We start from the raw sequence: 23,349 nt of genomic DNA on the forward strand, positions 1-23,349 counted from the left end.
CTGGAGCACCAGCACAGCTATTAGCAGATATACATACAGAATATGTACAGTAGCCATAGGTACAATAATATGATGGGGGAAAGCAATAAAAGTTATGCACTGATTTAATGTGAAATCAGTATGGGGAGATATTTTTGTGGGTGTGCATTTAATACGTCAAGTGCTGTGAAATTACATTTTGTTAGGCAGGGAAGTTGTTCAAAAGCTTAATGGAAGGATTCTGTACGCTGATATAATTTTTATTTATTAATGGAGCCAGAAGCAAGTTTTTTTCTGTGATTTATATGGTGTAGAACTGTGAATTTGCTTTCACATTCAGAAGAGGCCTTCATGCAATCAGTGAATACATGGCGGTGGGTGGGATCATTTATTCCGTTCACTCCACCAATGTGCAAATTTTTTAGTTGAAGCTGTGCCTGCAGCTGTATACACATTGGCTCTGTCAGCACACTCAGGGATCCAGGTTCCCATATCAGGCAGATAGAACTTACACTAATGCAGTCGCCGACATGTTGGGCTCCCTGTGCATACCTTCCACTGAACATGTGGAAGCTGAGGGCAGAATGCGCTACTGTGGCATGCGCCCTGCCTCCATGCGTTCACTGACTGTCTATTTCACATCAAGAGAGTTGTTCTGATGTACCCACTATCATCTCTACACAGAAAACGGAAATATTTTTACATATCTCAAAGTGCTCCCGATGTGGAGTCATCTTGATTGATTTCTGACATAATAAACTGAGTGTGTCAGCACCCGTGTCTAGAAATAATCTGGAACACTTGCCCATGTCTGTTTGTATATTTGCCTCTAGTTTTAATAAGCAGCAGTTGTTCTTCTGCTTCACAAATCAGCCTAAGACAGACTGAGTTGGAGGATGTGTAAAAGTAACTTTGGGTACATCCTCCTTGACACCAACGGAATCACTTGGGTAGGAGACTTTCAGTGTTATGCATAAACTACATTTCTATTGATGGTGTACCTTTTTATTGCCTAGAACTTTGTTTTTGTCCTGGATTCTATCGCATTTCAGTGAAACACTTTCTTTGTATCTCTTTAGCACTTTGTAGGCAATGTTGCTGGCAATTCAGATGAACAGGGTAAACTTTGCAAGAGCTGAGCAGCTGGGTCATATCTGTTTACAAAAAAACTCCACTTCGAATTTATGAAGGGAAGTGAGATAAACTTGGCAAGAAGTCAGCTACAAATCGATTAAGATTAGAACTTACAATATTTTTCCTGCCCCATTAGTATTTACAGCCAAGCCTCAAAGCGCATTAATATAAACTGTCTTAATATTTTTGTTCTTAGTTTACATTTGAGAACGACAATGGGGTGGGGAGAGAGTAATATGCAATGTCTTGATCTAGTTTTATTATCTGTATTTTCAGCATAGATTAAGAAAGAAACGAGTACACTGGGCCAAGGAAGAGACAGTGAATATGAATGCATATGAGCCTAAATATTCTGCTTGGGGGGGCGGGTCTCCTCACCCCCATGTTTTGCCAATTGTTTTTCAAAGCTAATGATTTGAAAATTACAGTTAACATAACATTTAGGTGAGAAAGTGTTATGTACTGAGTTGAATAGGATCCAAAAGGCAGCAGTCGGATTGGTCCTAGAACAATAGGATCCAAAAGGCAGCAGTCTGATTGGTCCTAGAACAATAGGATTCAGAATGCAGCAGTCTGATTGGTCCTAGAACAATGCAGCAGTATGATTGGTTGGCAGGAACTACCCAATCATGCTCCAGATAGAAGTGAATCCACAACCTGATTGGCTTACAGTAGAATTCCGGAATTAGCCAATCATGTGCAGCCCATTGTGTAAATAATGTATATAAAGCAGATACTTTGAGGGGACATTCATTCATTCCTCCTCACCACTATGAGCTGAATAAAGAGCATGAAATCACTTTGCAACTCTGAGTATATTTCACTGGTGACGAGGGTGGGATCCCGCTGAGCTGACTGCCACACACAGCACCGCAGCACCGCCACCTGCCGCACCGCTGCCTCGCACCGTGTATCCAGGCTTCAGCTCCGGGACACAAGGAACTCAGAATGGCAACCGACAACAGCTTCTCGCCATTCAACCCAGCATCGGGAGACTGGGAAGCGTACGCCTCCCGTTTCACCTTCCTCCTAGAAGCCAAAGGGGTCACCGACGAAGAAGACGCCAAGAAGAGGGCGATATTCTTCAGCGTCTGCGGAGAGGAGACGTTTGAAATCGCCCGGGCTCTCCTTGCGCCTGAAGACGTCGCTACTGTTCCATACAAAACAATAATGGAACAGCTGAAGGGGCACTTTTCGCCGCAGCCCTCAGTGGTGGCTCGTTGAAATGCCTTCTACGCAAAGCGGCAAGCCCCTGGGGAAACCATAACTGGGTTTGTGACCTCTCTCCGCCAAGCCGCCCGGTTCTGCAACTTCTCAGAGCTGGAGAACATGCTTCGTGACCGCCTTTTTGTTTATTTTGGTTATGTTGGGCCTTGCTTTATGATTGGATTGCCGTGGTTTTGCCCAAGAAATGCAACAATAAGCTGAAATGGAACTGCAGCACTATGGAAAGCCAAGATTTCAGTTAAATTATTCAGTAGAAGATTACACTGAATCTGCCTGAGTTCTTTCTGCATTAAAATTTGCAATGTTATTACGCTGGTAGAGCTACTTTGGACAGTAGCACGAGAAAACTGAAGCTCAGCTTTTCCCCCAGTAAAGATGTACATAGCATTATAATCCAGATCCAAAGTTGAACTACATAAATGTATTGTGTCAAAACACAACAGGGGAACCTGCAACTTGTTGAAATAACTGGCAAGATATCATAGCACTGATGCCACCAAGAGGACACCATTGGGGCAGAGAGGCAAAATCAGAATTATAAAATCTTTCATTAATATGTGCAGAGGAGCCAATATCCAATTAGAACATGTATGCTGGTACAAATCATTTGACTCACGGGGAACATCTGAGAATGCCCGGGGCTAACTTAACCCATTGTTCTTATTCTCTATTCATCTACTTGAGAAGGAATCATTCAGAGTTGACTAGTACAGTATCAGAAATAAATGCACTGGACACAGAAATATCTTTGCCTCATCTTCTCAGGTGAATACAAAGGTACCTTTTCAAGAGCACTCAAACCAGTATGTGTGGCCCTAGCACACAGTGAAGCTGAAACATCCATGACAAATATACATATTGGGAGGTGAAATGCTGGATCAGCCACTGTTTAACCTTCTTTAAATGAGTCAGGCAGCCTATCCACTTTTTTTAAAAAAGCAGCCTGTACACACACACACACACACACACACACACACACACACACTTATATCTCTCTGTGTTTATCCTTGCCTTACAAGGGGGAGAGGGGGACAGAAAACATTATTTTAAACTGCAGAACTGTTCAAGAGATTGGAGGAGACGGAGCTAATGATGTCACATACATTAGCCAATAGGCACCCGCCACAGATAAGATTTTTCTCATTTATTCCATTCAGACTCAAACCTGTGAAACTGTGATTCTTTCTTTGCTTTTTTAGAGAACTTGTCTCAAAACAGAAGTATGTGTATTTACAGAGGAAGGAACCTGCCACCACTGCTCTCAGAACAGCACATTTGTACACAACCAGTGGTTTGCTTCCTGAATGTTCCCAGTGCTTAGTTTAGAAATATCTCTCTGTGCATTAAATGGCTGGAATCAACCATTGACAGGGTGCTGCTGAAATTAAACCTATTCCCTGTGCTCATATTATAATAATGCCTGAGATTCTTTTAACTCAAGTTCATAAGAACAAAACAACAACAAAACTAAGGTCTGTATTGTGCCTTTGTCAGCCTTCATTGCTGCATTGGTTTTAGCATAGAAGTGCAGAGGGGTCTATTCAGCAATGGAGAAACCAATAACAAACACTGTTTGTTCCGCCTCAGGGGGAATGATAAAGGGATTGTTTGGGAACATGCACAATGTGTTTTGGAAAAAGCCTTATTTCATGAAGAAACCCATCTGGGAGTTGCTATAATATTGTGGCTCCTGCTGCATCCTCACTTCTTGGGTCTTTCACACCAATTATGAAATTGTTGGTTCTTCTGGCTCCGTGAACGAGAGAAAGGACCTCGATTTTGCTCACTGGCTGACCCCTGCTTGTAAAGTACTTGATATCTTCTTCAGGAAACTCACCTGGTGGAGAATTTTAGAAAAGATTAGTTTTATTGAAAGGGTTGGCAGCAGTCCCCATCAAGTTGCTGATCCATGTGCCAACTGGTACACAAGGAAGGCAGATCCCTGGATCCACCCTTTCCCCCCTTATGCAGAGGAATCATGTGCAGTCTTGTGTATATAGAACATCTGTGTCAACATGTTCACATTTCCTACCTATAGGATCAAGGCACAAGTGCTTTAAAAGAGTTGTAGGGCTTGGTGTATTAATAAGGGAAGAGAAAAGTTGCTTAGGTACCTAAGCTAAATAATAGGAAAATGGCACAATAAATATGCATTTGACTCCTTTGACCATACAGTTAGGGGTGGTCAAACACCAGCCCATGATTCTGATCTGGCCTGTCAAGTTTTTGCAGGGGGAGGGGGCAGTCACAGCCGTATTTACTAGTTGCAACAGCACTGACTAATGAAGCGCATTTTCTTTTCCACCTCCATCTAACACCCAAGTGCCATGATGGAGAGGAAAATACCTTCCCTTATTCCTCTGTTGATTGTACCTGCCTTTCTGCTGTTGGAGAGCAGATCAAAGTGCTTTACAAACATGAAAGAGAGCTTGGATCGCCCCCAAATTTCTTGAGTCAATGCTCAGGAAAACATGGTAACAGACTTTCCCGTTTCCGGGGAAAAGGCCATAGCTCAGCGGCAAAGCCTTTGCTTTGCTTGCAGAGGGTTTGAGGCTCAGTCCCTGGAATATCCAAGTAGGGCTGGGAGAGTCTTTTGCCTGAAATCCTGGAGAGCCGCTACCAGTCAGTTCCAAGTTAGATGGACCAATGGCCTGTCTCTGCATAAGACAGATTGCTAGGTTTGTTCTGCCCACATTGCAGAAGAGGAAAGGTGGCTAATGTTGCAGGTAACATAAGCAAAAGTGCAGAAGCATTGTTTCCACTTCACCAAAGTACTGGCATACAGTTTCCTTTTCAGCTTCTGCAATGTAGTCAGATACAAAAAGATTCTCCCATCTTACTACAGCCATATGATGAGGTTCAACAAGCCATGTTAAGATGAGGAAAAATCACAGAGTAATCTTAGATGTCTCAAGGGGAAACCCTCACCCTGTTTCACTTGTGTCTGAAATCACAGAAGTGAAATAATAGAAGTCCAGACTTCAAAGATCAGTGATCCATACTTACTGTCAACTTCCAGGATATTAGACTGAAGTTGAGGATGAAGCCGGCCTAGCGAAAGACTCTCACTCAGGTTCTTGTTGTAGGTCAAAACGTTTACTAAAACCTGTTAAAAGAGCAGACGAAGCAGATGCTAAGGTTTTTGATGAATTGTTCGTGATGGAATCTTGAGTCTTGTTCAGATACTCAAAGTGAAGATGCAGAAGCATGGCTGACACACCTGCCTTCCACCTGTTTGTGGGTATGTCTGCACAGTGGCTTATGCTTCTGGACCTCTACCTATGTACGCATCAGTCATGTGATCTGCACACTAGAAGAAATAGGGTGCATGGATCATAGTATTGGTTTCTGCACCAAATCATCATTCAAGAACATAACAGCAGCCTGCTGGATCAGGCCAATGACCCATCTGGTCCAGCATCCTGTTCTCACAGGGGCCAGCCATTCTGCAAACCTGTCCTCCAATGTCTGGGAGTCCAGCTATGCTGAAGGGATGGCATCATAGTCATGATCACACACTCCATTTATGCATCCACTATGAACTTATTCCCTCTCCCCTTAAAAGATAAGTACTTCTATGCAGTCAAAGCCCTTAAGACCAGTGCTATTTTTCTAGAGAAGGAGGTGCCAGAATTCACCAAGAACACCTCCCTTGTTCCCTTATAATGGCAATGGCACCCATCTGAGAAGTGCCAGAACTGAGTTCCAGCGAATTCCAGCTGAAAAAATGCCCTGCTTAAGACTAATATGTTGGTCACATGCTGACACTGAGTGACAGTATTAAGTAGCACAGTTCGAACCACTTTTCACAGTTCAAAGCCACTTTACAATAAAAGCTGGGCCCAAAAGAATTGTAGTGTCATCCCGAGGCATTTTACTATCAGAAGCAGAATCAAGATGGCACCTATACCACACACAAACACACAGGTCAATGTTTTTTAAAAGTGTTTTTGCATCAACTCAGACATTTGTTCTTGCCTTCATCTGTCCCCTCCACCCACCCCCCACCTGCCCCTGGCTGGAAACCCAGTCCTGTCTCTTGGTAAGAAAGGATATTATATTGCAAGCATCCATCAGTGCTCAGAAGACTGACCTGTGTTATGCTGCTCAAAGCTTTGTCGCCACCATTGGCTCCCAAACAAAGGTAAGTCCCACACATCCCTTCTGATGGCCGGACAACAGTGGGTAGCAAGAAAGACAGCGGCCTTTTCCCAGGCTGAATAAAGTTCCTCTGCAGGAAAAATAATTTTGCAAAGCACTATTAAGTATACCAGTAGGAGCCTTTCCCCCTCAAGCTTCTGTTTCCTTGAATTTCTGAGGCAATAAATACCATTACCCAATTACCAGATAGGCTCAAATCAGCTCAATGTCAGAAGCCTTTTTCAAAGAGCTGGGCAAGATAGCACTTTGAAATGGTATTTGGAAGACATCTTCAGAAACCTCTCTCAAAATGCTATTTTGCAAAGCACTTTGGAAGGGCCTTCTGAAGATCTGAATCAGCTGGCTGTTGGGTTTTCAGAAGCCCCTTTCAAAGAGCTATTTTGCACAGCTAAGAGGTTTTTACTTGCAGTACACCATGTTTTCAGTTGAGCCATATATAATGTCAGGTGTACAGCAAGTGGGAGTGGTTTGGTCAAGATGGCCTCAGGAGCCAAATGGGGAAGCGAAGCAGTCCTAATTAGACTCATGGGCCAGAGTTTCCCCACTCCAGCAACAGGGTATCTTTCACAGCACACACCCAGATAATATCACATCACATTTATCTAACAACGGCTCCAATCTGGTGGAACGCTCTGTCAGAAGAGACTAGGGCCCTGCGGGACTTGACATCTTTCCGCAGGGCCTGCAAGACAGAGTTGTTCCACCAGGCCTTTGGTCAGGGCGCAGCCTGACTCCCTCCTCTGGCAACCTGCACAGAGTTTTGCTTAATGGTTGCCATTAACTTGATTTTAATTAATTTTATAATGAAATATTTTTAGAATGTTGGTTTATTTGATTGTCTGATTATTTGATTGTTGTTAGCCGCCCTGAGCCCGGCTTCGGCTGGGGAGGGCGGGATATAAATAAAATTTATTATTATTATTATTATTATTATTATTATTAACAACATTCACTGCAGGAAATCCAAGGCTCTTTATGGAAAAATATTTATAGTAGACACACATTGGAAAGTCAAGCGGCTCTGAAAACAGGTTAAGAGCTAAAATTGCCAGCCCAGCTGTAAAACCACACATATTGTGGCAAATAAAGGACTCCTAGATCTTAATTATCTGATAGATACATGCACTTCATCAATCATTGGAGCCATGCTCACATACACTTACTATTCATTTCACTATTCATGTCAGACAAATTCATAATTTATTACCAAGCCAGAAGATGAATGGCCTTCTGTTTCGTTCATCCAAGAAAAATCCAGCATCTGACTGTTTAGAAGGATTCCAGAAGAAGTCATTATTCCACTTCCAAACGGCCGGTTCAAGGAACTGGAAAGGGACACACACAAAAGTTTGTGAGAATCCAAATCCACAAAGTGATTCACCTGCTGCCCCAGTGCTTATGGTTCTCAGGCTCCTTGTTCTTCCCAGTTCCCTGATACACCCTTGCTCATGTCTTAGGCAATAAAGAGAATCCTGCGGGATCAGACCAGAGCTCAGACTAGTCTGGCATCTTTTTTTTCACCAGATGCCTATGCAAAATCCAGCAGTAGGGTATGAGGGCAGTTGCTCTCTCCTGCTGTTGCTTCCCAGCAACTGATATTTGATGTCATGTTGCCACTGGAAATTCATCCATCATGACTATGAGCCGTTGACAGACTGATCATCTATCATTTTGTCTTATCCTCCTTTAAAGCCATCTGTGGATGCATTCACACTGCAGTTTATTCAATTTTCCTAACACTTCCCTAGCTACTAATTTTCACATCATATCCAAATTCCACATGACATAAAAACCATTTTCTGAAATACAGTGGAATATAGTGCTAGTTTCGTGCACCATGTTATTTGCTTTTTAGAACAGAGCTCTCACTCCCAGGTGCCGAATTTTGCTAAAATCCACCTGATTATAAAGCATTTGTTTAAAAAATCTTACTCCCTCTTTTTAAGGGAATGTCCACAGCAGCATTTCATTCCAAAAAGAGAAGCTTAGCTCAATTATTTGTGCCAAACGAGAAACTGATGTGCAAGATCTAAAAAACAAGTGGAGAAGGAGACAAAATGGTCGCCATCCCTTGAAAAACTATTGAAAAATAATCATGGAACAGACTGTGGACAAATGCACCATACAAATCCATATTGCCAACAACCAGGGAAAGAGCCCTTAAAATGTGCATGGCTGGAACTTAGCACCTAGACGCCTAGCGTATATAAACTGAACAGTTCTCCCATGTATTGGAAAGGATGTACTGCTACAGGGACATATCAGAACATGTAGTGGGGTGTCCAAAAATAGAAAATGTATGGGGGGGGGAGTATTTACAAAAATATATTGGATTACTAGGCAGACAGGCTCTACTTAGCCTATATAGTCACAATATGTTGCAAATTAGAAATGAAATAGTCATAACACATCTATTAACTGCTACAATATTAACTATTGCCAGGGCATGGAAATCATTAAAATCATTAACTAAGGACCAATGGTATAATGCAATTTGGCAAACAGCATTATTGGAAAAACTGACACAAAAAATTAAAGGTAGCAGGAGGCCAAAAGAAACAAGATAATTTTTATGCAGTCTAGTGTGACATTATTGATTACACAAATAATGAGGCATGTGGTAGAACAGTGCCCATAGTTTGCAGCACAGTCTGATGTGCATCAAGTATAAATTTTGTTTTATTCCCCCCCTCCCCTCACTCCCCCTTCCTGTAAATTATAATTGTTGTTGATACAAAATACCTTTTACGTATGGTCACCAATCTAAGCAGTACATCATTTCATATCTGTAATAACTTTAATAGTTTTGGTATATACACTTTGACACAATTTTGTTAATATGTTCAGAAACATTTATCTAAGTGTTTGTTTTATTTTTCATTTTATGTAATTGTTGCGTGTCACATGCTGTGATGTCAACAAAGATATATCTCAATGCAAGCATGTTAAACTGTGTTGCCCGCCCCAAATGCTTTACCTTACAACTGCAACAATGTAGTCATCAGGTCCCATGACAAGAACCTGACTTGCAGAGGGTCCATTTTCCATGGAGAAATGTGGAATGCCATGATCAGAGGGGAACGACTGAGAGTCAATCTGTTGTCGCAGGAAATTTGCCTTGGATTTGCTGCATTGACAAGAGGGAGGGGAGAGGGGAAAATAAATTTTAAAATCATACTGTGATGGGGGAGCGGGGGATTAGAACTAGGGAAAAGAGGTATGAAAAATCCATCCCAAAAATTTATTTAACAACAAATCAATGAAACAGGAGAAGTATGCTTTATTCTGTTGTGCCTTTTGAATTTTAAATGTTGTGTTTTGTCCCATCCACCTCCTTCACAACTGGTGATGCTGTCCGGAGCTAATGGAAACTGTAGTCCAAAACATCTGGTGAGTATCAGTCTGCGAAAGGTTAGCATATAGCAACAACAACCTTATTCTCCTAAATATGGAAGAAGTAGGTAGCTAAAATGACACCACCACCCCATACAGAAGAGGAAGGCATCAGAAGTGTCAAAGGGACCCCAAAATTTTGCAGAAGTACAAAAAAACTTTTTTGGGGGAGCAATAACCCCAGGGGGTGTGAAACTCCCCCAAAAAATCATGTCAGCATGGTCAGTGGGCTCAGAATACTGGCTGGCAGTTAAGAAGAAAAACAGGGTAGGTGGGATGGAGCAGCCTGGAAGATGAGATGGCCAACTGGTTGGAACCAGGAACAAGGACCCTCCATGTGGCAACATCTTGTGGCAAGCCCCACTTCTCTCTCAGGATGCAGAATTCCTCAGCTTCATCCCCCAGTCAATGACATCATATCACCTGAGTGCTAGTTTTCTGTATCTGTGAAGCCTCTGTTGCCAGGCAACATCAGCTCTCCTAAAGTCTGGCCACCCACAGCAGGTCAGACGGTCTCGGCCTACTCCCCATTGCCCAGAGGACAGAATGACCCAGAAGAAGTCGGCTGCCTCTAAACGAAATGACACAGAATATGTCAACATAAAAAATGATTGTTCATTATGAATCTAGACTTACCTCATCATGTCTTCTACACTGTGAGAAATGGACACATCGTAGAAAGGGTCCCCCAAGCTGCTAGCTAGTGCCAAGACGACTTTTAGTGTCTACATTGAATGCAAAGGAAGACAAAAGGAGTCACGTTATGAAGTAGCCCACCTATTTCATCTCCATTGAAAGAACGGTGAGAGCTGTGTGCTCTCATGGCAAGATAGTGCCAGTTCCTTTCTGCCTAAACTTATCGCTCCATTCTCTCTATTATACAGTAATGGGTCAGGCTAGATGAGACATTAGCTACACATTTGGATCCCATGACTATGATTCTTCCATTCCAGATCATACCCAGCATGGCTTCTGTTAGTTTCGAAACGAAAGGGGCTGTGATTTGTGTGCTCACATGAACAACATACATTTAAAGCACATGGCTCCCCCCGCCCCATACTTTATGCTTTTAGCATCTTAGGACTTGTAGTTCTTGGAGGGTAAACTGCTATTCACCAGATTCTTTGAAGGAAGCCAAGTGCTTTCATATATATATATTCCAAATTATTACAGATCAAACCAAACTATTTAAATTTAATACAATTTCTTAAAATCGGGTTTCCCGCTCCTGTTGCAAACATATGTCAATCATAGCTGCATCATTTCTTATTTAGTGTCCAGTGGTCATCCTTCACTTGCCATTAAACCATTCTTCCAGCTGACTGCCTTTTCCTCCTTACAAACAGCGCCTCTGTTACAACTTATAAATAAAAAATCCAGTTCACATGTGTAGTCCTTCGTATACATTTTTGTTCCAGACTTGGTGTCCTGAGTTCGTTACTATCTTCCATTGTTCAGTTCTTTGCAGTGCTTATCTGGATGGTACAAGGTCACCTTCCATTCCTTCCGCTGTTTACAGACCAGCATAGGAACCGCTGCCATAACAAACTAACAGGGTGCACTTCCAGCTTCTGCCATTAAAATTCCCCTCTGGAGTTCTTTCTTGGCACACAGTTAAAAGCAATATCTTTTCTCAAATTCAGCCTCTTTTCCACATCTGTTCTGGTGCAGCTCATTCTCCAACCCCACCCCCTCCATTCCTCCTACAACACTCCAGTCCAGATAGTCATAGATAAAATCCAGTCAGCTTTGATCAAGGGGGGGCACAGCAAAACCATATTAAACTCTTTATTGAGCATAAATCAAAAGCCCCCCTCTTTTTTGAAGTTTCAGACAGAGTAACAAATCAGGGGAGGACAAGAAAATAAAATACAATTTGAAAACCATAAGAAAGCAAAAAGCACCTTGTCCTCCCCTTTCCTTTCCCAGCTGTTGTAAAGATTTCCAAGCTTCAGAAAAACATTCAAATGCCTTCAGAAAGCCAGGCCCAGTCCTTTGGCAGCTGATTGATTGCAGCCCATTAGCATATGTCGGTCCAGGAGTGCCTCTTAATTAAAGCCAATAGTCCAGATGAAGAAGGAACCATCCAGAAATCATGCCAGTAATGGAGGCTTGCCCATGGCAGGGACACACTCCCAGGTCACTCCCACTCTGCCTTTGAAGTTGACAGACATGGGGTTGTGTGGCACTGAGGGATGCAGTGAACTCCCTAGACCCTACTGGGGAGCATTGTGAGGATTTATGCCTCATACCGGTGAATCCTCTTTTTCCCCTGCCTGAACTTCCTTGCAGCCCCCAGAGGACTACAAAGAACAACCGCCATTGATCATGGGCAAAAAATCAGAAACCAAAAAGATACAAAGTTTATTAGTGATTGGAACAAATTTATAGTATACATTGAAGGAAATTATAGAAACCTAAAAACCACAGCAGGTTTGATATAAATCTTACGATGTGCAAACCATTAACAATGAAGCTGCAGAAAAAAAGAAAGAAGTTTTATTAAGAAGCCCGAAATCGGGAGGGAAGGAGGTCAATAGGTACGTAGAGGAAAGATTTAGAGAAGGAGACGAAGAATTGTAATGAAAATTTATGCTACTTTTATGTTGTTTATGGATGTTTTGTGATATCATTGATTTGTTTACTTTTGGTTATTTAAACGAAAATTAATAAAAAGAATTAAAAAATGGCCACACCCATTATGTTGTTTTTTAAAAAAAGATAATGGGTGTGGCCGGAAACCGTAAGCCAAGTGCTTTTAATGTGCATTTAAATTTGCTTTAAATGTATGGTGTGGGTGTGATTGTTGGGGGGTGACTTAATCTTTGCCACAAACCCCTACCCTTAATACTGAAGCTCCTGTTTTCTGCTATTTGTTAAACATAGCAGCTGGGGAGGGTGTGTGCGACATTTTCAACAGACATGGTCATACGGAGGAAATGCTTTTTTCTAAAAAGCCTCTCATCCCTTCTGGATCAGAGCCACATCACCCAGAAGATCGCAGCCACAGAGATAAGAAAAGAAGAGTCGTTCCATTGTCTGGAGAGGTCACTTCCTGGTTTCCATAGAGAAGCCATTTTCAATGTAGCCCAGCGATAGAAGTACACGGCTATATTGAGGTAGCACCGGGTGTTGACATTTTGGCACCCCTAATAATTTTGCACCTGGGGCAAGTGTCCCTGTGGCCCCTGCCACACTGCATCACTGGTTGCAGCAAAAACAAAGGGATTCTTGTGGCAACTTAAAAGCAGATAGATTTATTGTGGCATAAGCATAGGACATATGTTAGGGTATTTATTAGTGTATAGCAGGCATAGGCAAACTCGCCCCTCCAGATGTTTTGGGACTACAACTCCCATCATCCCTGACCACTGGTCCTGTTAGCTAGGGATGATGGGAGTTGTAGTCCCCAAACAACTGGAGGGCCGAGTTTGCCTATGCCTGGTGTATAGTGAAAAACATGGAAAGCAATGGACCCAAATATCCATGAAATGCAGGAAGTCGCATCTGTGACAGTTCTATGTAAAGCTTAAATATCGCGCCTGTTCACAACAGCAGTAATAGTTTACAGTTTTGCTATCCTAATTTGATGCCTGTTGTATGTAGTAGAAGAAACCACTGTCTCAAATAAGGACTGCACCAACAGAATCAAACTTACTGCTAAATTCTAGTTCCGCAGTTTTCAAGTTCCTTTGTTGAAAAATTGTCTGTCACTAGTTTCTAAAGTCTGCAATTCCTTGGTCAGGTTTGGTTCCCTTTATTCTTTTAAAAAATATGGTTGCTGAGCTGCATGTAATACTTATCTATATCTACTTTATATAAAAACTGGTGCCCCTTTGAAAAGGTGTCACATTCAGAAGCCACTGAACCTGATCACTGTTGTCTGTAATAATGTTTTATGCTACTGGCCAAATTTCCCATGATATGCAAGATGCATGGTTAAAAGATACGCCACAAGGAGGTGCTTTCAGCTAATACATGTCAGCTATTTGCTATGTTTGCCTTGAGGAAGAGAGATACCAAAAAATAGCAAACAGCTAGTTCATATTCTTTTCTCTTCCAAAAATCTTGTAGTTTGAATTAGCTGACTGAAGACTATAATGTCTTCATGCAAAGACCACTAGTTTAATTATTTTCTTTTAACAACAGTGCATTAGAATGCAGCAAGCTTCTAGTATTTTTAAGTTACTAAATCCATTCATGCAAATGTACAAAGCCACATTCGCACCATACATTTAAAACACTGTGACATCACTTGAAACAGCCACAGCTTTTCCCAAAGAATTCTGGGATTTGTAGTTTGCTAAGGGTGTTGACAGTTGTTAGGAGAGGTATATTCTTCCCTGCCTCAAACTACAATCATCAAAGTTTCCTGTGAAGAAGGATTGATTATTAAACCAGTGGCGTAGTGTGGGGGGTGCAGGGGGGGCCTGGCCACACTGGGCGCAACATCTGGGGGTTAGGGTTAGGGGGCGCAAATCCACGGGTTAGGGGGCGCAAATCCATGGGTTAGGGGGCGCAAATTACTTGCCTTGCCCCGGGTGCTGACAACCCACGCTACGCCACTGTGTTAAACCACTCTGTGGATTGTGAGGGGAATAAGGGTCTCCTAAAAACTCTCTGCACCTTTAACAAATTACAACTCCCAGAATTATTTGGGGTAGCCATGGCTGTATATAGTGGTATGATACAGATTTAAATGTATGGTGTGAATGTGGCCGAAGGTGGTGATGACCACATTAAGTGCTAAGTATTGTTTTTACTACGGGACGCAGGTGGCGCTGTGAGTTAAACCACTGAGCCTAGGACTTGCCGATCAGATGGTCGGCGGTTCGAATCCCTATGACGGGGTGAGCTCCCTTTGCTCAGTCCCAGCTCCTGCCAACCTAGCAGTTCAAAAGCACGTCAAAGTGCAAGTAGATAAATAGGTACCACTCCGGCGGGAAGGTAAACTGCATTTCTGTGCGCTGCTCTGGTTTGCCAGAAATGGCTTAGTCATGCTGGCCACATGACCCGGAAGCTGTATGCCAGCTTCCTCGGCCAAAAAAACAAGATGAGCGCCGCAACCCCAGAGTCGTCCGCGACTGGACCTAATGGTCAGGGGTCCCTTTACCTTTTTTGTTTTTACTAGAGATGTTTCCATGGCACGCTCACTAGAAGAAATTTTAATCAGCAAGTACAAAATAAGGCTTTTAGGACATAACAGATAAAATAAATTGGATTTCAGTTCCAATGAGCATTAACTCAAAACCCATGATGATAGAGATTTTGCGTTGCATCCAATGCTAGTCCTCTTCAGAGATGATCCATCGAAATAAATTACCATGACTCACTTAAGAGTATTAATTTCAGTGGGTCTACTTTGAGCAAACCTTCGTAGGATTCAACCCTTTGTCACTACATAATAGCCCATTCAAGTAACTGTGTTGGTTAATGCTGAATTACAACCATTTACAGTTTCTTTTCCTATATGATTATCCCAAAAGTTCTCAGAGAAGCCACAAGACCGCATCACACCATTGCCAGAAACAAAATATTCTGTTAAATGAATCATACCTCTGTTATCCAGTGGAGAATATTTTCTCTGGCTACCTGACTGGTTATATTGAAACCCTCAAGGATGTTCAGAGCTGTGATCAGGGCAGGACCTACGTGTGGAGGTGATGGACTGAGAACAAGGTGGCCTGTTATAGTAAAGGAAGAAGAAAGGTAGGTGTTTCCACCTTTTGTCCAGAATCCATTGAAATGACAGTTCTATCAAGCCAAAGCGCACTTCATGTGCAACATCTACATGTCTACCCAGAAATAAGCCTCACTGGGTTCCGTAAAATTGCAACTTTGGACTTCATTTTCCCAGATTGCAGCGTGACAGCATCTGATGTGTGGAAAACTGTTTTAAAACAAGTGTTTGAAAAGCTGCTTGTGCGATGGACTTGGATTGGGGCATAGCTGTCAACTTTTCCCTTTTCTTGCGAGGAATCCTATTCAGAATAAGGGAATTTCCCTTAAAAAAAGGGAAACGTTGACAGCTATGGATTGGGGCTTCAGATGAAACACTGTCTGGACCTGCAACATGACCTTCTTCATTCAAAAGGAGGACACACAGGTTAAAAAAACTGTCTGGGTTGCAATCCTAAAATAAACACAATGATAAAGGAATCCATAATGGCCAGGGATGGTGGAAGCTGGATTCCAGAAACGTCCAGAGAGCGTACCATCTTGGCTAGCTCTGTGCTAGAGACTTTCATGCTATTCTATTCCTGTGGGATGTAGAAAAGCCAGATTGAATATACAAGGGTATGAGGAAGGGGAAAGTGAGATATTTGTGTGAGTTAGCCTAAAACCATGGATTACTTATTTACAATTCATGGTGTTTCACAGGTCTTCATTTCTGCCAGAAAGTTGGGCAGAAGAAAAATTAGTTATAAAACAAAAACACCCCAATCTATGCCTGATGTTTAGAAGGCCTGACTTAGCACCACAATTAGTGTTTGCATTACAGCAGCACAGGTGAATTCAAGCCTTGTTTCCTTTTGTGAGGGTTTCTTTAGCTACTGTTTTTGGAGGACTATGGGCAGCGGGGGCAGGGGGGTATATAATTTGATTAAACTTGGGGGAATCAGGGATTGGGCATGTGGGTTTCATTAGGGCCTCTTCCTTTTACCCTGTATTCCAAGCATGATACTAATTAGCAATAAAGTGCAGAAAAATGTATCCGCTTCCTAAACCTATTTTTTATAAACTTAAAATTGGAGGGACACTGGGAATCAATCACATGGCATAAAAGATGCCAACCTAGGTGTCATAGATGCACCATTTTACCTTGATATACTGTGTGGACTGGATTTTCCACCAAGACAGTGTAGTTACTGAAGTCTTCTTCAGACAAGGTGCCTCCAAAGCTAAGGACCTAGGCAGAAAAGGATCACATCAGTGTATTTTCATGCATTATGCTAGCAATATTTGAAATAGACATTTAAGCATTGTTCAGCTGCCTAAAGAATTGCAGCTATTGATGGTTCCCGGTTTTGGGAGGGTCATGGGGCAAGATACCCTCTGTCTCCCCTCTCTGAGAGGGCCAACCTTTCCACCAATTTCACTGCCAAAGTCACAAATTCGCTTGCCTTTTCCCTCTGACCCCAACCTGCACAACCAGAGGGAACGCAAAGCAAGTGGAAGAAGATACTCCCTCTTCTTGTTACTGCTTGCATGCCTGAAGAAGGCAGGACCATGGGCAGCAACAGGGCAAGGAGGAGAAACAGAACGGACTGTGAAGCTTCAGAAGTCATCTGTGGGCTTCTGTAGAGAAAGTGGGTCTCAGAAGATTCCCAACAATGCTGACTCCTGGTCCTGGCCCCGATTTTTATTCTAGATCAGTGGTTTTCAAAGTCTCTATTTTCAATGAACTCTTTCCACACCAACCTATTTGTTGAAGAACACTGACTTTGCAGATGATTCTGGGGTCTAATCTATGGTCTATGTGTGGGATAATCAGTCTCATATAACCAACATGCTTTATTTGATTATAATTAATGCATGAAGGGGTTAAGACCATAGACTAAGCTGTCCTGCCAGGCTTAGCTATGGAACTCATCCCCACCTAACAGCCTATATTTCCATGCTGCATATTTTGAGATTTTAAATCTCTGCTGGGGCTTTCTCACCAAAGAGTACTTGCCAAACCTGCAACTAGGCATCCAGGGAATTCTCATTTTTATTATACCAAGTATTCTATTCTTTGACCAAAACAAAAATCAGCAGTGCACACACTAGTTAGCCCTGCATGTTGGACCTTAGAATACAACCAGCATTTCCCACTGCAAGGGAAGATAAGCTGTGACTGTTTTTCCCTAGGAAATTTGGATGTCACCATTACTAATCTGTAATCCTCATGAAGCTTACAAGGAATCCTGGCCAGAACACAGTTTGAAGCCCACCATATTCAATTCATTTAAACTTGAATAAGAATCAAATCTTCTTGCATTTCCTTACTTACATCAGACTCTCTAGGACATATTCTGTGGACTACCATGAATATGCTTCATTTTCAGGATAGTTAAAACATTGTAAATATCAATGTGTTTGGCTTTTAAAATCCAAAATGATACTTGAATCCTGTGTTGTTTGGTACCATCCCTGCATTTTGCTTTTGTGTCTGCAGAGCTAATAGCTTGGGGGCTGGGGATTTAGAGCTGAAAAACTGTGCATGGGGGAAGGGGCTAAATATTCTGTTGCCCCTAACCAGAACAAAACCAGAATCTCTCCACAATCGTATCCATTTCAGCCTTTTGCTTCAATAATGCTATGGGATCAAGCGTTCCCACACTATTTACCCTAGTGCAGTGCCACCTGCATGTCTTTGACTCGAATGCCCACCACTTGGTTTCAATGCCAGGTTTTTTATGACACATTGCCTCATCTCAGTTCCTTGTGTTCTCATAAGCTTTTGATCCCTAGCATTTCTTTATTCTATGGCAGCCATTTTATACATTTCAAAAAGGACAGAGGTAGTAAAGCGGGGGTTAGTGCAGATTAGTTAAATGTAGATATCTGAATCTCTCTCTCTTGCAATGTCCCTTCTCCTTCCCAGGAAACAAAGAAGAGAGAGGGGAGGGGGAGATTTCCCCTGGGATTTGGCAACCTTCCCAAAAGCCCCTCTCTATGTTTAGCGCTGCTTAGAGTTTTCAGAAGTGCTGGTTAAAAAACCTTATGAGGGGTGTGTGTGGGTGTGTGTGGGTGTGTGTGAGAGAGAGGCAATGCACTTTTTCCCCGTCGTGATTATTAAAAAAAACAGGCTGTGGGGACCTGAACAGTTGAAATCATGTTGCATCATCTAAATGCAGTTACAGATAGGTAGCCGTGTTGGTCTGCCATAATCAAAACAAATTTTTTTTCCCCTTCCAGTAGCACCTTAAAGACCAACTAAGTTAGTTCTTGGTATGAGCTTTCGTGTGCATGCAGACTTCTTCAGATACCCTGATACTTGTTATCAGATACTTGTTATCTGAAGAAGTGTGCATGCACATCTAAATGCAGTATGTATGCCTTTGGTGTTCATAAGTGGGACCTGCACTGTGAAGTACTCCTGTTCAGTGTCCTGTTACAGGGTACTCCATTCCATTGCCTCTCCTCCCCATTTTCTTTATAACCTCAGTCCAAGTCAGCCAGCCTTCCATGCCTACTGAATATGTTCAGTTCTCGTTAAGTAGTTTTGGGATTCACCTTTTTAGGTATCCCTCCCTGTCCACATCCTTTGCAGGGGCACTTCAGGAACACAAGGTATATTGCCTCATACCAAATGATACCTTTGGTCCACCTCACTCTCTTTTCTTTCAATCTTTATAACCAACTAGTATCTACTGATGTTTTTAATTATGTTTTGTGGATATTCATGGACTGAAAGCAGCATGTTGAGGACGAGCGTGAACAATTCTGGACTTAGAATAAGTATACAGTGGTACCTCGGGTTAAGAACTTAATTAGCTCCGGAGGTCCGTTCTTAACCTGAAACTGTTCTTAACTTGAGGTACCACTTTAGCTAATGGGGCCTCCTGCTGCCGCTGTGCAATTTCTGTTCTCATCCTGAAGCAAAGTTCTTAACCCAAGGTACTATTTCTGGGTTAGCAGAGTCTGTAACCTGAAGCGTCTGTAACCTGAAGCGTGTGTAACCCGAGGTACCACTGTATTTCTGTACTGCAAATGGGTTAGTGTGTCACTGAGACTAAGCTGGCAGCCAGTGCCACCTCTTGTAAGTAAATAGGCAGGCAGGCAGGCAGAGGCTGGCTGAGATTAGTGGGACAGCACCCTATTCACCCAAATGGTCCAGCCTCCACTACTTTCTAGGATGTTCTGTAATGAGAACAAAACAAATCAGTCTGGTATCAGTGCCTGTCTGGCATCAAATGCACGTAGCAATCCACACAGAGAAAAGAATCGGGTTGACTCACCTCTGAAATAATCTCTTGTGTTACATTTCCGCTGTAGAAAGCTGAAACCCCTGCCGACCCAAGCAAGTCAAGAAGAGCAGCCAAGTCTGGTCTTCTCACAAACATGCCAGGCAACAAGGGCTGGCCATCTGGAAGGAAGGTCTCTCTGAATTTATCTGAGTAGTTTTGCTCTTCCTTCATTTCTTTTATAGCCGTTGCTACAACAATGAGAGAGACAATGGAAGGGTGAGTGGCGATTACTGCGAAAGATGCTCAGATCAATTTTTTGGGGGGAAAGGTCTAGGAAGACTGCCCACACAGAAAGGATCTATAGCCTGCATGTGTTGAACATACCTATGATTAAGGTCTTCAGCAAATAAGGCCCTTCTTCAGAGGTAAAGACCTTGTTGGTGGTGGTGCCTCATTTGCTGAACGGCTTCTGCACATCTACTCACTAATCACTTACTTTGCCAGCATTTATGTGCCAGGTGTTAAGACTGTTCTTTTTGCCAGGTCTTGACTGATAATTGACCAGCTGAACTACCGTACTTTTCTGTCTATAACACAACCCATGTTTAAGACGCCCTCTATTTTGGGGGACTCAAATTTAAGGAAAAGGGGTGAGATGGCACAGAGTTGTTGAGACTACCCAGGGTTGTTGAGCTTTTTTTGGGGGGGGGTGCCAAAAATTACTCACCAACACACATCGCAAAATCTGACTCCCGTCTGTCCCATCGCCCGCCCAACTGCTGGAGTGTCAGCCAATCAACAGCAGCCATTGACGCAGCAACAAATAACACGCACAATGCACAATAACTACTGACAGCTGCGGCAGCAATCAATCAAACGTCCACCCTATGCACTACCCATGTATAAGACAACCCGCACTTTTTGCCATGATTTTTACAGGAAAAAACATAGTCTTTTACATGGAAAAGTACTGTATGTTGCTCTATTCTGCCTCCTGTTTAGCTGCATTTTGTGTGGTGGCAGTGTTTGGGATTCATCATTTTGCTTTATGATGATATTACTTTAAATGAGAAATGAATAAGCTGAAAAGAGTTTAAACATATATATTTGTGCACATGCATGAGTGAGAAAGAGAATGGAAATATGTGTGTGAGAGTGAGAGATTTAAAGTATATGAGGGTCTCTGCTGTATCCTATATTGCAGGCTACTATGGTATGGTTCATAAATGCATTTAGAAATGAGGGCTTTTCCCTGGCCCCAGATGACTGTAAGCAAACATTCCCCATCAGATTTTGCTACCATTGGATCAGGAAAGCAAATCATGGACCAGGCAGAAGATGCTGCCCAGACATTTTTGAGAACTGGACTGGCACAAGCAAATCATGTCTTCAGCCATTTTGTTTCTTAAAGCCCCCATGTAGAAGCTCCTGAAAACTACTTCAGTGAGGTGGAGCTTTATGGGGAGAAATGTAATGCTAGAACTTTCCTGTAGCATCCTTTCAGTCCAGTTGTGTGACATGACTCCACACTAGTGGTTGCCAAGGATGCTTCCAGACTGGCTATTTTGGGGTTGGATTCAATCACACACTGGCATCACATGGCCCCTAAATCGCACATCTGGAAAGCTGAGGTCACTACACAAGGAGCCAGGGAGGGAAAGAATTGAGAACAAGATTCTTTGGGGCACTTCCACACAGTTGCTATTTTCAGGTGGGATTCAATCACATCCTGGCAAATTCTCAGGTTGCACAATTATGGTTGACTGAGAGGTGTTGGGCAACAATCCTGCTTCCACAAAAAATCAGCCTTTTGCAATGAGGGGAAAGGCACTGGAAAGTGTGGAATGACACTTGCTTAGACACAATATTGTCTAGCCTTCCCACAGTCGGAATGAATACGCTTTCAACAGCCAAAGTCATCAAATCTCCCAGCAAACAAATCAAGATTAATGTTCATTAAACAGATAACCTGGAAGCACCGTAAGAAAAGATGACATAGAAAAAGGTGGAAGGAGGAACACCTAGTGCATTCCAGTTCTGAACATCATAGCTGAGAACGAACATTCATATATTTCAATGGCACTTTAAAAAAGAGGGGGGAAAGTATGCAGGTTTGGGCCTGCAGTCTCAGCCTGCAAAGTCTGAGGAATTTTGCATTTTCTAAGATCAAATCATGTGAGACAACGTGTACATACAACCTTGCTTTGCACCTTTGGTTCCATAAATGCACTCACCTAAATCATGTGTGACATTGAATCCATCCTGGGCCACATCTGCAGCAAGGCCCAACAACTGTCTCCATGGCAGTCTGGCAAACACAGAAACATGCATGATATGACAGCTGGCAGATAGCTACATAACAGTTACAGATTGCTGCATGTGTTGCAGGTGAGCTGTCTTTGAAAACGGAATAAATTGCCGTGTGAATGTAGCCCTTGAGTTCCTTACAGGAAAGGCAGGATATAAATGTAACAATAAATAGCACCCCATTCTTACATGCATGCGTCAGTCCTCCAACTGGAGCTGAACAATAGAATGCCTGAGCAGAGAAAATGTTCATACCTCCCATAAGACTGATGTGCTTCATGGAGTCCTTTGATCATGCCTGGAACACCAACCAGAAGACCTGGCTGGATAAAAGGAGGAACAAAGGGAAGCGTAAAAAGAAAACCCAAAGTGCCAATTGCACTATTGAAGCCGAATCTCTCTTAAATAAATAACATTAAAATAAATAAATCTCCAGATGGAAAGCAAGAAGAGCAATGTATTGAGGAGATGAAAGTTTTTTAATAGTTGCAAGCCCTAATGGGCTCTGAAAGAGGAAAGTGAGGTTGAAGATACCAGAACAGGTAAGTTAAGGGAGAAGAAATTGAGATAGTTACCAACCAACTACCCCCCGCAAACAACAGAGGCTCCCTCGCACCTTTGTTTCCCAAGCCTTCCTAAGGCTCTCTTCTTGGATGCTGAAAGGGGCCGTCTCTCGGAAATCAATCACCCGGCTCTCATTCTTCCTGATGTCATGGACCAGCATTACTCCTCCGCTGCAACAACAGAGTAATACCAGAGTGAAACACACATTGAAAATTGCTTCAGCGACTATGGAATGACTTCTTCCTAGGCTGTGTTCCAGTACAAACCATTGCTACAGCATCTTAAAGTAAGCACAATTTTAAGCCTCGGCCCAGTATACCTGCAGGAGCGTCTGTACCCCCATCGTTCAGCCCAGACACTGAAGTCCAGCTCTGAGGGCCTTCTGGCGGTTCCCTCATTGTGAGAAGTGAAGCTACAGGGAGGCAGGCAGAGGGCCTTCTTGGTAGTGGTGCACCCCATCAGATGTCAAAGAGTTAAACAACTACATGACTTTCTGGAGACATCTGAAGACAGCCCTATATCAGGAAGTTTTTAATATCTGATGTTTTCTTGTATTTTTTGCATTCTGTTGGAAGCTGCCCACAGTGGCTGGGGCAACCCAGTCAGATGGGCAGGGTACAAACAAACAAACAAACAACTGTTCCATCAGTACACTAAGCAGCTGGACTGTAGCCAGCTAAATAGTTCT

General features: G+C 42.6%; 1 protein-coding gene across 1 annotated transcript in view; it reads right to left on the reverse strand.

The window, feature by feature from the left end:
* Window positions 1–2,557: 2,557 nt before the first annotated feature.
* The window catches only part of GGT7 (gamma-glutamyltransferase 7), a 36,332-nt gene continuing 15,540 nt past the window's right edge, over window positions 2,558–23,349 (reverse strand). Inside the window, exons 4-15 of the mRNA XM_053393964.1 lie at window positions 22,714–22,831; window positions 22,353–22,420; window positions 22,025–22,098; window positions 19,842–20,038; window positions 16,717–16,804; window positions 15,451–15,578; window positions 10,531–10,619; window positions 9,479–9,628; window positions 7,709–7,826; window positions 6,434–6,571; window positions 5,347–5,446; window positions 2,558–4,177 (exon numbers count right to left, since the gene is read on the reverse strand). Coding sequence (XP_053249939.1) covers window positions 4,014–4,177; window positions 5,347–5,446; window positions 6,434–6,571; window positions 7,709–7,826; window positions 9,479–9,628; window positions 10,531–10,619; window positions 15,451–15,578; window positions 16,717–16,804; window positions 19,842–20,038; window positions 22,025–22,098; window positions 22,353–22,420; window positions 22,714–22,831 — 1,432 coding nt within the window. The 3' untranslated portion in view covers window positions 2,558–4,013. The remainder of the gene's footprint in view (window positions 4,178–5,346; window positions 5,447–6,433; window positions 6,572–7,708; window positions 7,827–9,478; window positions 9,629–10,530; window positions 10,620–15,450; window positions 15,579–16,716; window positions 16,805–19,841; window positions 20,039–22,024; window positions 22,099–22,352; window positions 22,421–22,713; window positions 22,832–23,349) is intronic.

This window comes from Podarcis raffonei, chromosome 6 (genome assembly GCF_027172205.1).
Source record: "Podarcis raffonei isolate rPodRaf1 chromosome 6, rPodRaf1.pri, whole genome shotgun sequence".
NCBI classification, from domain to species: Eukaryota; Metazoa; Chordata; class Lepidosauria; order Squamata; family Lacertidae; genus Podarcis; species Podarcis raffonei.